The sequence below is a fragment of the Meles meles genome, chromosome X, assembly GCF_922984935.1.
Source record: "Meles meles chromosome X, mMelMel3.1 paternal haplotype, whole genome shotgun sequence".
NCBI lineage: Eukaryota > Metazoa > Chordata > Mammalia > Carnivora > Mustelidae > Meles > Meles meles.
In genome coordinates, this window is record NC_060087.1 from 40016142 (window position 1) to 40031968 (window position 15827).

The window sequence follows — 15827 nt, forward strand, 5'->3', positions numbered from 1 at the left end:
ATTTCAGAATTTTTAAGTACATTCTTACAGTTTTATTTTTAGCTTTTAGCTTTTAAAAGACAATTTTGCCTTTTTACAGTGACTTATTTATATGCATATTATGCCTCTTAAATATATACATACACACACACACACACACGGATCCCTGGGGTTGCTTGGGGTATTTCAGTAACTATAGGCCTTGGTTCATTAATAAAAAGACCAAAAATGCTCTGATAAATTAGAGATACAAATCTTTGGAGGAAAGTCAAGATAGCAAATGATAGGCATCAGCAGAACATTTCTCTTCTATTGGCGATATCCTGTGCTGGGTAGGACTCCAGAACTTGAAGAGGAAAGTGACTTAGGCTCAAGAGACTTGATGTCTCTGGTCTAGGAGCTTTATAACCAAAGATAATTAAAGCGTAGATTGGTTTACTTAGAGTACTTCTTCATTTATCTACCAAATGATATGGGTAAATTTGAAACAAGTTTAAGCCAGTATTGTAAAGGATTGTGCAGTGACAGATTGTTTCCTACTCTGCATTACTTGGGGAAAGTTTAAAAATGAGAGAAAAGGATTTAAAATGGGATAGTATTTTCTTTCTTCACCGCCTTTGTCCACTTTGCCTTGTCATATTAGTTTCATTACCTTGGCTTTGAAAGTACTATAAACAGTATTGGACACATATGTTCAGAAGATTATGCACAGTTCTGACATTTGCATTAGGACTGATGAGTGTATTTTCAATGGAAAAAGCTTACAGTCACTATATAGACAACTACCTACCTCAGTTTCTCCAGGGAAATTCCTGTTTGTTTCAGACTTGACCTCAAAAAAGCAGGGAGTCAGTGTTCGCAGTATAGTAGGAAGCCGCAAGATACAATTTGATTACATGGTTTATTTTGACTACCCTCTTACTTTCTCATACATAGTTACTTTTTAAAAGTGTTGGTTATTTTTCATTTGAGTCTTGTTTGGTTCATCTTAGTATTACTCTCACTGGTTACTGACCAGTGCTATACATAAAAAGGCAATTATAATACCTTTTCTGCTTTTATGGTTTAAAGTTATAATTACAACATTTGGTGGTTCAGTCAATATCTGTTCCCTTAGGCATGTCTCACCTTTTCCCCCCCACCTTTTTCTTTTCTATTTTAAAATAAAAGCAGTTGCGTTTTTTCATTATTACACTTTCCCATTTCCCTTTTTTCTTTTGTTACAGAACTCTACAAGTGATGGAGGCAGAATTCTGCTAATCTGTTAAACTGTTTTCTAGTCTCATCTCTCAGTGTGCAGAATGTTGTAGAAGCTTAAATTTTGGTACCATATTTAATTAGCACGAAATGTTCTTTTATGGTACAGTTTTAATGTGTGGTCCATATCTTCCAATTCCTTAAAATAGTAATCATTTACTATATTGTACATTCATCTCTTGCTCTAGAAAACAAATTTTATGTATTCGGAGTCCTCTTTTGTTTAAAAAACAAAGTTAAAGAGTGGCAGATACACAGTTCAGCATGAAAACTATTTATATGTATATTGTAAGTGAATGTTTATTTTGCCTTGATTCGATGATAATACTCGAATGGTTTCTTTACCAGTGTCAACCACCTATTTTCTGCTTACATGGAATTTATAAATTAGTGCTGATTTTATACCTAAATTTGAAAGCTTTTAAATGCCTGTCTTTAAATGTATAGGACAGTCATGCTTTGTTGAGAAATGTGATAGAATATTCATTTATTTAACCTTTAGCCTTGTTAGTTGAGCTTAAAATTTCACTTTAATAACTATTTCACATACTTTTTTTAAAAAAATGAGTTATTTTTAACTTAATTCATTCCTTTGAGACCAGCCATGACCGCTTCTGTTTTTACTCGGAAGTTAACAGTTGAATAAATTAAAAATTAAGAAAGTGACATCCATGATTCTGTTTAGTGTACCATCTCAAAAGTTTGTAGTAGTGGAATTTCAGGCCTTTTTTCAGTTTGGCAAAAGCATAGCAAGATAAGGGAAATTAATTTTGTTTCAACTTGTATTCTGTAATTTATGATGAAAATTGCTAATCCTTCTTCAGTAAGTAAAATTACTAAGTTTAACTCTCCACCGTAATTACAATTTTCAAGTTCTTAACTAAAATTGTAGTGTTAAAGTACTTGCTATTTTAATGCATTATTTTCGAGCTTGTAATAATTGGGTGAAGTTAATCTGGAATGAATTGAAAGCTCAAAATTATGTCTTGCTGATTTTCTGAGTTGGGTATATTTAAGAAGTAGAAAAAAATTTTTTTAACACTTAAAGAGTTACAGTTTGGAAATAATTCTGCCATATTTAAAGAATTTATAACTTAACAAACATGATACTTTAACCCATTACAGGAAAAGAAACCCCAGCTACTAATAAGTAATAATTATACAGCGTATCAGAGAATAGATAGCAGTTATATGTCTCATTAAAAATACTGGTATAATTTCCATAAAATTTAGTAGATTGGAGTCTTGCTGAATTTTATTAGTCAAGGACTCACGTAGAAAATTCTTCACAGTTTTGAGAGGAGAAAAAAAGGGACAAGTCTTTTCAGGTTTGAGAATTACTACAAAGATATTCTGGTTATAATTGCCGAGGTGAGACATAGGAAGAAAGACGTATTCTGTTTTCAACTATAATCTAGATCTTTTTTGGTCAAGTTACAATCTTTAGTGGAAAGACTGTCATGGTAGAAGGTGGTGGAGGGGAAATTGGAGTTCATGTTTGTTCTTTAGGTGAGGAATATAAGTTGGACAGTTATGAGCAAGATAAGGACTGTCATCAGTAATTCATGTGTTATATTTTTTCATGAAGCTAAGTATTTGCTGAAATTAATAATTGTTCTTAGTTTTTTCTCATAGAGCCAAATCTCCTGGGTTTGTGTAGCTGCCCCATAACCTAATTAGGAATTAATTCAGGACTTTTTTTTGTTTTGTTTTCTGAATAAATGTACAGCTGATTTATTCTCCCTTCTTCTTTTTTTAAGGAATCTAGGTAAAAATGGCTTATCTAACAGTAGCATTTTATTGGATAAATGCCCGCCTCCAAGACCACCATCTTCACCATACCCTCCCTTGCCAAAGGACAAGTTGAATCCACCTACACCTAGTATTTATGTGAGTCTGAATTGACTGACTAGAAATAAATTAAACCAGTGTTTGTACCTACCTGTCTTTCATAAGATCTTGCTTTAAATTAATATGGATGCCCTTTAGGAAACATTAAAATTATTGGCAGTAGCTTGAATGTTTGGGGGGAAAAAAGGTGTATTCAGAAAGAATTCATCATAGCATTTAAAACATCCCTTCTCAGTTAAATAACCATGATTACATTAGCGTACTGAGAAATACTTCTTACTGCCCCCAGTTTTGAACAGTATTAGGCAAAAACCACCTAAAAGTATGACTTAGCTGGGTCTTAAATCTGCATTCTACTAGCTGTATGGACCTTAACATTCATTCTGCTTTATGCATCTACAAAAATACATATTTTAGTTACCTTTAAAAAAGGTATTTGAGAACATAAAATGTGATAATAGGTATGTCATTTTTTAAAAGAATGTCAAAAGATTATTTAAAACCAATGTTAGTTTTACTTTAAGAACATTTAGACATCTGATGTAGGAAGTTGATAAAAGTTCAATCAAAGCAACTCATCCATCCTCCCAGTTCTATCCCAAGTGAAAAAAAGTTTTAAGCTATGAAGTTTGTTTTTGGAGATTTGGCCCTGTTTTGCCCTCTAGAGGCCAAATATTATCATATTAGTCCTTTCTCCAACCAATATTTATTGATCCTTTAGTATGTAAGAGAAGCACTGAGATAGACATGTAATAAAACATTTAAACTGAAGTCTGAGAGAGGAAATGCAAAATTAAGAATTTTCTTTTATGGGTCTTCTTCACCTTGCTTTCACTTTTGGTAATATTTTTAAAAACACTGAACTTTTGTGGCTTTCTACTCTTAATGTGAGAAAAAAGCCCACATAATGTAAAATTTTACCGTCTTAACCATTTTTAAGTATACAATTCAGTAGCATTAAATTATATTCTCATTGTTGCAAAACACTTCTCCAGCACTTTTTCATCTTGCAAATCTGAAATTCTATACCCATTAAATAGCAACTCCCTTTTCCCTGGTCACCTTAGCCCCTGGGTAACCACCAGTTTATGGTTCTATAAATTGGCTACATTAGATACATCATATAAGTAAAATTATACAGAGTTTTTCTTTTTGTGACTGCCTTATTCTCACTGAGCATAGCGTCTTCAAGGTTCATCCACATTGTAACATACGATAGGATTTTCTTCCTTTTTAAAATTGAATAATATTTAAATTGATTTGAAGTTTCAGTTTTATTTCCACACATTTTGTTCAAGATCCAGTAGACAAGAGAAATAATGTATGTAGTTACTATCTAATTACAACTAAGGTCAAAAGACATAGTGATAAAATGCTATAAAATATGAAATAGAAATATTACACAGTGCATTGTTGAAATTGCCATAAATGATGAATATGAATTTGGCATAGTATTTTCTGTTTTCCAGAGATCTAACCATATGTTTTAATTTTACAGTTGGAAAATAAACGTGATGCTTTCTTTCCTCCATTACACCAATTTTGTACAAATCCAAACAACCCTGTTACAGTAATACGTGGCCTTGCTGGAGCTCTTAAATTGGGTAAGCTTTAAGAAAAAGAAAAAGGTTTTATATTTCCTTTGCTATCTGTGACTCTTAAAGCACTGACAGAAACTTATTTCTGTTAAGTTTTTCGGTTTTCATTTTAATATTTTCTGGCTGTGAGTGTGTGGGGTGGGGGGGAGGTTTGTGTATCACTTCTTTAATCCATAATGTAAAGATACAACTGCAGTATTGGTTCCTGGCAATTTAGTAGTGGTTTTTAAATTTAGCTTTTATTTTGGTCTAATTGTATAATTACAGTTATGATTTAGGTTATCTGATGAAAGAATTTTTAATATAAAATGTAGATAAAATTCACTGCTGCTAATAAGACTGTAGCCTCCTAACCTAGTGCCTGGCCCCTTGATTCCACCTGTGCTGGTGGCATGATGATTAGGTCTGAAGCTTCATTGTCTGGTTGTGTAAACCTGGCACAAAGTTCAGGTTGTGCAGAGGCCCTGGTTGGTTTTTAGGGGAACTGGATAGAATGCCATAAAACATTTTGTTTAATGTATTATTCCAAATATAATTTCCATTTATTAACTACATTTATTTATGAAGACCTGGGACTTTTCTCTACCAAAACTTTGGTGGAAGCTAACAATGAACATATGGTGGAAGTGAGGACACAGTTGTTGCAGCCAGCAGATGAAAACTGGGATCCTACTGGAACGAAGAAAATCTGGCATTGTGAAAGTAATCGATCTCATACTACAATTGCTAAATATGCACAGTACCAGGCCTCCTCCTTTCAGGAATCATTGAGGGTAAGTGTTTACTCTTTGAACATTATTTTATTTTTAGAATATTTTATTATTTTATGTTCTTTTATTTTGAAAGGGCGCATTTGTTTTGTAAGCATCTCATTATTTTATAGTTACATGAAATACTATCTAAGTGCTATGCAGTTTGCCCTTAGTAAAGTCTACGCAGGCGTATGGGTTGATAAATATTGTTGAAGTGTAATGAGATGTCTCCCTTATCTGTGGGATGTTTCTGTTTAAAGCGGGCTTTCTCAGTCTTGGCATTATTAACATTTTGGGTTGGATAAGACATTGTTGTGGGAGACTGTCTTGTATATTAGGGTGTTTGGTAGCATCCCTGACCTCTCTACAGTAGATGCCTATAGCACACTCCTTAACTTCTAACCCAGTTGTAATAGTCAAAAAGGTCTCCAAACATGCCAGATATCCCTTGGGAGGGTAAAATTGCCTATGATTGAGAGCCACTGATACTGGAAGATAAAGTAAGTCTCAAGATTGCTTTATGCTTGCAAAATTCCTAGTCTTGTGCCTTCCCATTTTTCTCCTCTACCAGGTTAGTATTATCTGATCAATAATACCTGCAGGAAACGTTAGTATTATTCTTAACGGCCTCAGTCTGAAAGAGAAAACTGAGGGAGAGTCATAAATTATTTCAAAATATATGGGAAATTTAAAAAGTAGGAAAATAATCAGAGGATTATTATTAAAAGACTCTGGCATTTCAGCAGTGGATCATTACTAAAATCCTTTAACACTATAATGAGAACTTTGTGAATTCTCTCACAAAGTGAACATAAAACATCCACAAAAATGAGTTTATTAAATGTATTACTCAGATACTTGTCTGTAGTACTAAGTTGTTTTGTACATATCCTGCAGCTAAAACTTAATATGGGCCTGCAGGTCTTTAATTTGTAATTCATTAGATTTTCTTATGTGTTTAAAATTCTGCCTCAAGTTCACATTTTCAATGAAGGCAGCATTTGTACCTGTGAATTGTATATTTGTATTTCTTTCTCACTACCATTCCCTGTATTTACAGAGAAATTTATCTAATGAGAATTGTCCTGCAGCTTTAATGAGTTATAGTCAATTCATTGTCCAAATGAATCTCTATTTCAAACTTTTGAGAACTATAGCTGAAGTATTCAGCTATATGGTAGTGGTAGTATTAGGTTCAGAAGAGGGTAAATAATAAGCAAGATTCAGGGATCATGAAAGGAAAATTTGGAGGAGGAGTTGAAAAGCAAAGATCATAAGAGGTAGAGTATTTATATAGGATGGTATCCATAACCAAAGAAAAGATGCCTTTTTGTGTGCTTTGAAGGCATGGACCATTACCTGTGAAAAATTTGACAAATGTTTAGAGACTATACATTTAAAGGGAGGGAGGCCAAAATGTACTAGGTACTGCTAACTCAAATAGTAGGACAGTGTAAAGAGATACCGTGTCTGTGACCCAGAATTGTAAATAATAGTAGTACTTGTGTTGAAAAGCACCTATATTTATGCAGCACTTATTTTCCTTACTAATGTAAATGTGTTACCATGCATGTATAATTCATTGTGGAAGAAAAGCTTTAACCCAGGGAAAACTTCTTCCGTTTGTCTGTAATCAAGAATAGAGAACATCTAACCTTCTACCCTTACACATACATAATTATGTATATATCCACACACAGCTGCGAGATGAGAAAATTTATAATCAAGATGGATGGGCCTCTCAATTAAAAACTAATTCTTTTCTCTTAAAAATGGGGCAAGAATGAAAATCTATAGATTTTTCCCCTTATAGAAGAATGTTACTAAGAAAGAACTCTAAGATAACTTTGTGGCTGAGGAGGTTGGATACCTGCCTATGGATGGTGACCATTGACTTTCCTTGGGTTTTTATTTAATGTGTGGTCTTTGAAGAAATTTTCATGTGAAAGAGGCCTATAGGAATTCAGTTTCCAAACATAGATAATACCATCAATCTCTGTGAGAACTTTATAGTTGCATGATGGAAAGGATAGCTGGTTGTGGAATACTAAACTAGAATGTGTTTTGCTTAATTTATAGGAAGAAAATGAGAAAAGAAGTCACCATAAAGACCACTCAGATAGTGAATCTACATCTTCAGATAAGTAAGTAATTTTTAATGTTCACTTAGTATTTCTGTTTAAAAGGCATGTTTCTGATATTGTCTCTCTCTTTTTTAAGTTCTGGGAGGAGGAGGAAAGGACCCTTTAAAACCATAAAGTTTGGGACCAACATTGACCTGTCTGATGACAAAAAGTAAGTCTTTGTAGTAGTATTTCTGTGAACAGATGCAAAGAGGTCTGCAAGATTGAGAATTGTCTACGATTTCCTCTTCTCTTTCCTTCCTTACCATTTTTCTAAGTTGATACACAAGTTTCAGATAAATTATTTTTGCTAAGTTTTACAAAGAAGTTTTTTTCTTTAACTTAAATCTCTTGTACAGGTTTTCATCAAGACCCTGGCTAAGTACACAATCATAAAGTTACATTTTATGATTAATAATGTACAATAGTGTTATAAAGGGGTGCCTGGGTGGCTCAGTAGGTTAAGCCTCTGCCTTTGGCTCGGGTCATGATCTCAGGGTCCTGGGATCGAGCCCTGCATTGGGCTCTCTGCTCAGCGGGGAGCCTGCTTCCCCCCTCTTCTCTCTGCCTGCCTCTCTGCCTCCTTGTGATATCTCTCTCTCTCTCTCTGTGTCAAATAAATAAATAAAATCTTTAAAAAAAAACCAGTGTTATAGAATTATACAACAGGTACAAAAATAGGAAGTTTTTTTTTTCATTTACTCAGTATTTTTGTTTTGTTTTTAACTCAGTAATATTTATGCCTTTTTTCATTAGGAAGTTTTCTTTGGAAAAATTGAAAAAATTAAGCATTTCAGTGTTTCCTATGCCATTTTTCAGATTGGGACACAAAATTTTTGAAGAAATGCCTAACTTCCACAAATATTTGTAGCAGGATTTCACTCTTGATCTGTTATTTTATTGCAGATGGAAGTTGCAGCTACATGAGCTGACTAAACTTCCTGCTTTTGTGCGTGTCGTATCAGCAGGAAATCTTCTAAGCCACGTTGGTCATACCATACTGGGCATGAACACAGTTCAGCTATACATGAAAGTTCCAGGAAGCAGAACACCAGGTAACTTATGAATTAACATTATCTTCTACACTTGAAAAACAGAATTAATCAAAATGTGAAACATGCAGAAGAGAACCAGATTCTTTTCATTTACAGTGAATGAAACTGAAACAATTACTCCTGTCATAAGGTTTGACTCGTATTATTAAGATTTTTCCCCTTTATATTATTATTTTTATTTAATAGAATAGTCCTGAAACAATAGCAGTTTAATCTGGAAAGAGGTCACTAGAGCACTCCTGGGAAAGTCCCTGTGGTTATGAGTTTGTGCACATATGTGTATTTTTAAGAACAGTTTCATAGAATAATACATTTTCTAGTCTGTTCCATTGTATTTCACTTAAATACATTTAAATACTTAAAGACTCTAACAGGGCTACAACACACAGTTAAATCACTTGATGAGGAGACATTCCTAGAGTCTTCCTGGTGTCCAGTCTGGACTCTGTTAACTGGGCTTGTAACTTTCAGTGGGTCACATTTCCTTCTCTGGGTCTTTTTCTTCATTTGTAAAATGAATTACATTGGTTTTAAGCTAAAAATTCTGCCCAGTGCTAAAGTACCATCTTCTTTGTGTTTCCTTGGATTGACATGAAATTTCTGAGTGATGTTCAAAATACTTAACAATTAGGGCAGATGACTGGTGGTTACAAGTTCACCTGTATACCAGTGCCTATAGGCTGCATATCACCATTGAATGTTTCTGTGTGCAACTTGAAGCAGCCATGGTTTGAAAACCAGATTGCTTTCTTCTTTGTCACCTGCTTATTGAATTGTAGCTACAAAGCTGTTTCGAAATAGGCCTATCCTTGCTTCTGGGTAACATCGGTCAGTGGATTCCTAGTCCTGACTGCTCATTGGAATCTCTTTTATTGGGATCAGGCACGGTATTTTTTTTTTTCTTTTTTTTTTTACAAGCATTAGTTCACTTTATTTTTCTTGTATAAAACTATGTGGTAGCCACAGCTGGAGCCTGGGTCCTCTGCCAGAGACTCTGGTGTGGGTCTTCACAAGGTCAGGCACAGTATTTTTAAAGAAGGTTCCCAGAATATTATATTGTACAGCCAGGAGTGGAACCATTAGGTTGTAGTAGTTTTTATCCTCAAGCCATTGGAAGCCCAGTTCTGTGATATTTTGTCCGTAGTTGGCCAAAGTGGAAACAGTTCTGGAATAAATGGCAGAAGAACTCTGTACTCCCCACTTTGCCATTTAGGCACTGGTGTAAATACTGGGCAAGTTACTTGAACTCTCGAGTTCTATTCTATTCTTTTCCTTTCTTTTTTTTTTTTTTTTTGGATTGATTGACTTATTTTAGGGAGGGGCAGAGGGCGAGGGACAGAGAATCTCAAGTGGAGTCCAACATGGGGCTTGATCTCACAACCCTGAGAGCAGGACCTGAGCCAAAACTAAGAGTCAGATGTTTAACCAACTGTGCCACCCAGGTGCCCCAAGAGTTCATTTTTCTTATGTATGCAGTATTGGATTGGTTCTTCTAAGATTCATTTAAATTGAAAACCTCTCTAATTTGAATTATGCCCTCAACTCAAAAAGAATACAGTTTTTCATTACAAATCAGGGGAAAAGCAAACCTGGTAGATTATTTCTTTGTCACTTGTGTCTGAACTGCTTGGGGTTTTTACGGTTTGTATATAAGGCATTAGTTTTTCAGAAGTGTCCTGTGGAACATTGAAGAATTCTCTAAGGAATTCCCTTGGAGTAGTGCTGTCTAGTAGAAATGTAATGCAAGTCATATGTACGATTCAGAGTTGTTGTTTTTTAATACACAATATATTATTTGTTATAGGGATACCGGTCTGTGATGATTTAAAGTTTTATGGTAGTCATATCAACATAAAATAGGTGAAAATAATTTTAACCTAGTATATACAAATCTTACCATTTCAACTTGTAATCAGTATATAAAAGTTATGAAATTTTTCACATTTTTCATATTAAGTCTTTGAAATCTGGTGTGTACTTATATAGTTTCTGCACATCTCAGTTGATATAAACCCCATTTCAGGTGATTATCTGTTAGACAACTCGGTCTTAGAAGAAATGGATAGTTTAATTAGTTCAATTTTTAAAAAATTATTTTGAATACTTCCTTGTGGGGCAAACCCTTTATTCCTGGAGTTAACATAGATAAATGTGTTACCAACCTCATGGACTGTATGATCAGTCATGTATGTTCTAAACTATAGAGATTCTCTAACGCTCTATCCCAAAACATTTTGAATTTGGTAATGGGATTTCAGCACCTCTAATTATGATGAGTGCTAAATTTTATTTTGGAGTCTACACCATGGACAATTCCAACCATCTACCCATGGTAGGAGATAATTTATAGGTATTTAGAGTACCATATTCACATCATACTCTCATACATGAAAGACACAAGGAATGGTGAGAGTAGCTACATTTTTCTCTATTGAGGTAATAATGACCCAGCAAAACTAATCCCTTTAAATTATGTGGTTCAGTTGCATTTAGTGTATATTCACTGTGCTGTGTAGCTATCACTTCTGTGTAGTGCCAAGAGATTTTCATCTGTCCAAAAGGAAACCTCGTACCCATTAAACATTAACTCTCCATTTTCCACTTCCTTCTGCCCCTGGCAACCAGTAGTCTGCTGCTTTCTGGTTCTGTTCTGGATGTTTCATATAAATGGGATCATATAATATGTTCCCTTTTGTGTCTGTCTTCTTTCACTTTGCATGTTTTTGAGGTTCATCTGCATCGTATTCATGGTTCAGTCCTTTTTATGGCCAGATACTCCGTTGTGTGGATATACAGGACATTTTGCTTATCCATTCATCAGTTGACGGACATTTGGATTGATTCCACTTTTTAGCTATTGTGAATAGTGTTTCTGTGAACATTCACGTGCTAGTACTTGTCTGAATCCTGTTCCCAGTTCTTTTGGTTATATACCTGGGATTTGAATTGTTGGTTCATATGGTGATTCTATGTTTAACTTTCTGAGAAACTGCCAAACTGCTTTCCACAGTAGCTGCACCATTTTACATTCATGGCAGCAATGTATGAAAGTTCAAATTTTTCTTCATCCTCACCAACACTGTTTAGTTCCCATGTTTTTCTTATTTCGGCCAACCCAATGGATGGGAAGTGGTTTTTCTTTATGGTTTTGATTTTCATGTGCTTGCTGGCCATCTATATCATCCACTTCAAAAAAAAGTCTGTTCAAGTCCTTTGCCCATTTTAAAAATTCAGTTGCTTGTCCTTTTGTTGTGGAATAGTGGGAGCTTATATTTTGCATATTAACCCCTTACCAGATATATGATTTGCAGATATTTTCTCCTGTCCTTTAAGTTGTTATTTCATTCTCTTGATAGTGTTCTTTGCACAAAAGTTTTTAATTTTGATGAAGTTCAGTATATCTGTTTTTTGTTTGGTTGCCTGTGCTTTTGGTATCGTAGGTAAGAAACCACTGCTAAATGCAGGGTTGTAAAGTTTCACCCCCATTTTTCTTCTTAGATTTTTATCGTTCCAGCTCTTACATTTAGATACTTGATCCATGTTAATTTTTACATGTGGTTTTATATGAGCTGAGCGTCCAAATTCATGCTTTTACACATCCAGTTGTCCCAGCACTATTTGTTGGAAAGACTATTCTTTTCTCTGTAGAAGGGTCTTAACACCCTTGTAGAAAATCAGTTGGCCACACATACGGATTTATTTCTGAAATCTTGATACCCTTTCCTTGATTTACATGTCTGTCTTTATGCCAGTACCACGCTGGTTTGATTGCTGTACCTCTGAGGTAAGTTTCAAAATTGGGAAGTGTGACTCTTCCAACTTAGGTAGCTACCTTTACTGTAGTGCTTTACCTCTTCATCACAGGACTGTGAATTACTGTTTTTCTTTACTTTCAGCCCAAGAAGTCAGCCTCTAGCATTTTCTTATATGGCACATGGGCTAGTGACAAAACACTTTCAGCTTTTATTTATCTGAGAATATCTTAGTTTCTCCTTTATTTTTGAAGAATAGTTTTGCCAGATACGGAATGCTTGGTTAATTTTTTCTTTCTTTCAGCGGTTTAAATGTGTTACCCTATTGCTTTCTGGCCCCATAGTTTTGGATCTAAAATCAGCTATTAATCTTATTGGTAATCCTTTGTATGTGACAAATCACTTCTTTTTTCCTGCTTTCAAAATTCTCTTTGGGTTTTTACAGTTTGACTATAATGCGTCTTCATATGGATCTCTTTAAGTGTTTCTTACTTCGATGTTTCTTTAGCTTCTTTGATGTATAGATGTATGTCTTCTGTCAAATTTGGGAAGTTTTGGACCCTTACCTCTTCATACATTCCTGCTGTCCTTTCTTCTCCTCTTCTGGGACTCCCACAGTGCATAGGTTAGTGTATTTGACGGTCCCTTAGGCTCTGTTAATTTTCCTTCATTCTATTTTCTTCTCAAAATCGTTAGTTTCATTTGATCTATTTACAAGTTTGTGGATTCTTGCTTTAACCTACTCAGATCTGCTGTTTGAAATCCACCAGTGAATTTTTAATTTCAGTTATATTTTCAGCTTCAAAATTTTATGATAATTTCTGTCTCTTTATTAATCTCTGTTGAGACCTCATAGTCCTTGTTTCCTGTGGTTCTTGTTGATGGTTTCTTTTAGGTCTTCGAAGTATATGTAAGACAGTTGATTTAAAGTGTTTGGCTATTAAATCTATTGTCTGTTCTTTATCAGGACTAATTTTTGTTAATTATTTATTCTTCCCCCCCCTGTGATTAAGCCATACATTCTTGTTTAGTTGCAAGCCTCAATTTTTTGTGAAAACAGACTGAGGATTTAAAAAAGAAAAAAAAAAAAAAGACTGTATTCTCGGTCACATGTATTCCCTGAAGTCTCTGTTCCTTGAACATGGTACTGTGCTAATATTTTGACATTTTGAATGTTATCATGTGGCTGTTACAGAAATCAGATTCTCCCTCTCCAGGGTTTGTTCTTGCTTATTGTGGGCTACAGTTGCCTGTCTGTTTTGTGACTTTACCACAGTATTTTCACAAAGACTGTATTCCTTGGCATGTGTGGGTACTGAAGTTTCTTTTCCATTATCTCAGCAGTTAGCCAGTGACCTCACAGAGATTTCCTTCAGTGCTTTGTGCCAAAAAAGAAAGAAGAAAGGGAAAATGAACAGAAAGAAAAGAAAAAAATAATTCTCCGGGTCTTTGCAGATTGCCTGTGTTGAGTCAGTCCTTTTACACTTAGCCATGCCGCTTATGGTCGTACTTTTAGCCTTTACCTTCTTGCTTGCACTGCACTTAAAGATTAGCAAGAAGTTAAAATTTATAGTCTTAGGTATATTTCTGAGCATATGAACTTCTCTGGTTATGCATGTGGCTTTCTAAATTCTCTAGTATTCACGGGAGCTTTTCAAAGCCTTTATTCCCACCAAATCTCGTTGGTGTGTCTGCGGTTTGCCCCAGCTCTTTGTTTTTGCCCCTGGGAGCATCAGCTTGTTCATTGGACTTTCAGTGTTTTGGGGGAAACCTTTTCCACTGAACCACTTGCCCTGATAGGGTGAAGTTCCTTGTGTTAGTCTTTTGGGGGCAATTCCAGTCAAGTTGAAAGGAAAAACATTTTTTTATCTTGGGAACAAGATCCACTCTGCTCCCTCCAGAACTGGTGACACTCACACTAGGAACACAAGACTACCTTATTAAGTCCATTGCCATACACTAGTGATGTGGGTGGGGATAAGGTAAGTTAAATTGACATCAAAGTCTACTACTGTAAGTTCTTTCTGGTCAGGCATTCACTTGGTTGCTATAAACCTTTGACTATTGCCCAGAGTTCAGTAAGGTTACTTCTGGTAGTTTTACTAGTTTTTTTCTCTAGAAACTAGTTTGTTTCTGAAGAGTTCTCCAGAGTTCTCTGCTCCATCACTTTTATTGACAATAATCCTATAGTTCCACTTGAAAACCATATTTCTTGCCTCTTTACTGATGTCCTAATGCTACTTGTGAGAAGTGGGGATTAGTTCACAAAGAAGTGGTAATGATATCAATAATAGCTAAGACTTACTACTTACTGTATATTTGCCATTGTTCAGAACAGTCATTATTTCATTGATCCTCAAAGCAACCCAATGATTTATTGGAATTGTTATTTTCTAATCTTTTATATAAGGTAACTGAGTCGGAAAGGCTTAGCAACGTTCCCAGGTTCACATAAGCTTAGGAGCCTGGCTCTAGAACCTAAGCTTTTAGTCATGATGTAGACTACCTCTGCAGAAGGTCTTACTGAGTAAGTTAGGAGCTGACCAAACTCTGCTCTAAAACTAGACACAAAAATAATGACAAACAGCTGAATACCACCAGAACATTCTGTGTTGAACATTTCCGAGGTCTTATTTCTAAAGCCACATTTTTCTATAGAATTTATAGTATGCTGATAATTGTTTTTCTTTTCTCATTTCAGGTCATCAAGAAAATAACAACTTCTGTTCAGTTAACATAAATATTGGTCCAGGTGACTGTGAATGGTTTGTTGTCCCCGAAGGTTATTGGGGTGTTCTGAATGACTTCTGTGAAAAGTAGGTTTCCAAAGAAAATTTTTTTTAAACATAATTATTCAAAAACAGTAATTATAAAGGACAACTTACTAACATGGATATCCTAATGTATGTAACCAGTTTTTGCTTACCTCAACAAAAAATTCATTTAAATTGATTTGATTCCAAGTCTATTCCTTTGCATTACCGAGAATACTTGAAAAAAGATGCCTCGACACCACTCTGTGCAGTAGTAACAGTCTTAAATTTAGAAGATAGGAAGGTTGAGTTGTTTATTATGTTAATTGAACAACTGATGCATAAATAGTTGCTCATGTGGAAGATATGTGTTCCCAGAAAAATTATTTTACTGTGAATGGTTTTAGAAGTGGAAGGAATTCTGTAATATAGCACCTTCATAGGTTGTTAATAGCTCTAGTATGAACATACTACTCTTTGTCATATCACCATAATATAAATTCTTTTTAAAACTACACTGGCAACTAGTCCTTTGAAAGAATTCTATAAAATTTAATCAGCTACTTCAGATTTTTTGTCTAATTGAAGGAACTCACCTTGTAGTATTCCTTTCCTTAAGGTCCTAGAAGTAGCCTTCCCTTATTCCTTATCTTATGTTAAAGAGTACCTTGGAATTATTTTCATTGGTTTAAACTTAATTGTTTGCC

General features: G+C 34.8%; 1 protein-coding gene across 7 annotated transcripts in view; it reads left to right on the forward strand.

The window, feature by feature from the left end:
• The window catches only part of KDM6A (lysine demethylase 6A), a 211951-nt gene that overhangs the window by 169447 nt on the left and 26677 nt on the right, over positions 1 to 15827 (forward strand). For all 7 annotated transcript variants that reach the window (XM_045994863.1, XM_045994860.1, XM_045994866.1 and 4 more), the window contains 7 exons: positions 2997 to 3126; positions 4586 to 4691; positions 5253 to 5458; positions 7517 to 7581; positions 7658 to 7732; positions 8467 to 8615; positions 15069 to 15183. In XM_045994863.1, the coding sequence (XP_045850819.1) occupies positions 2997 to 3126; positions 4586 to 4691; positions 5253 to 5458; positions 7517 to 7581; positions 7658 to 7732; positions 8467 to 8615; positions 15069 to 15183 (846 nt within the window). The remainder of the gene's footprint in view (positions 1 to 2996; positions 3127 to 4585; positions 4692 to 5252; positions 5459 to 7516; positions 7582 to 7657; positions 7733 to 8466; positions 8616 to 15068; positions 15184 to 15827) is intronic.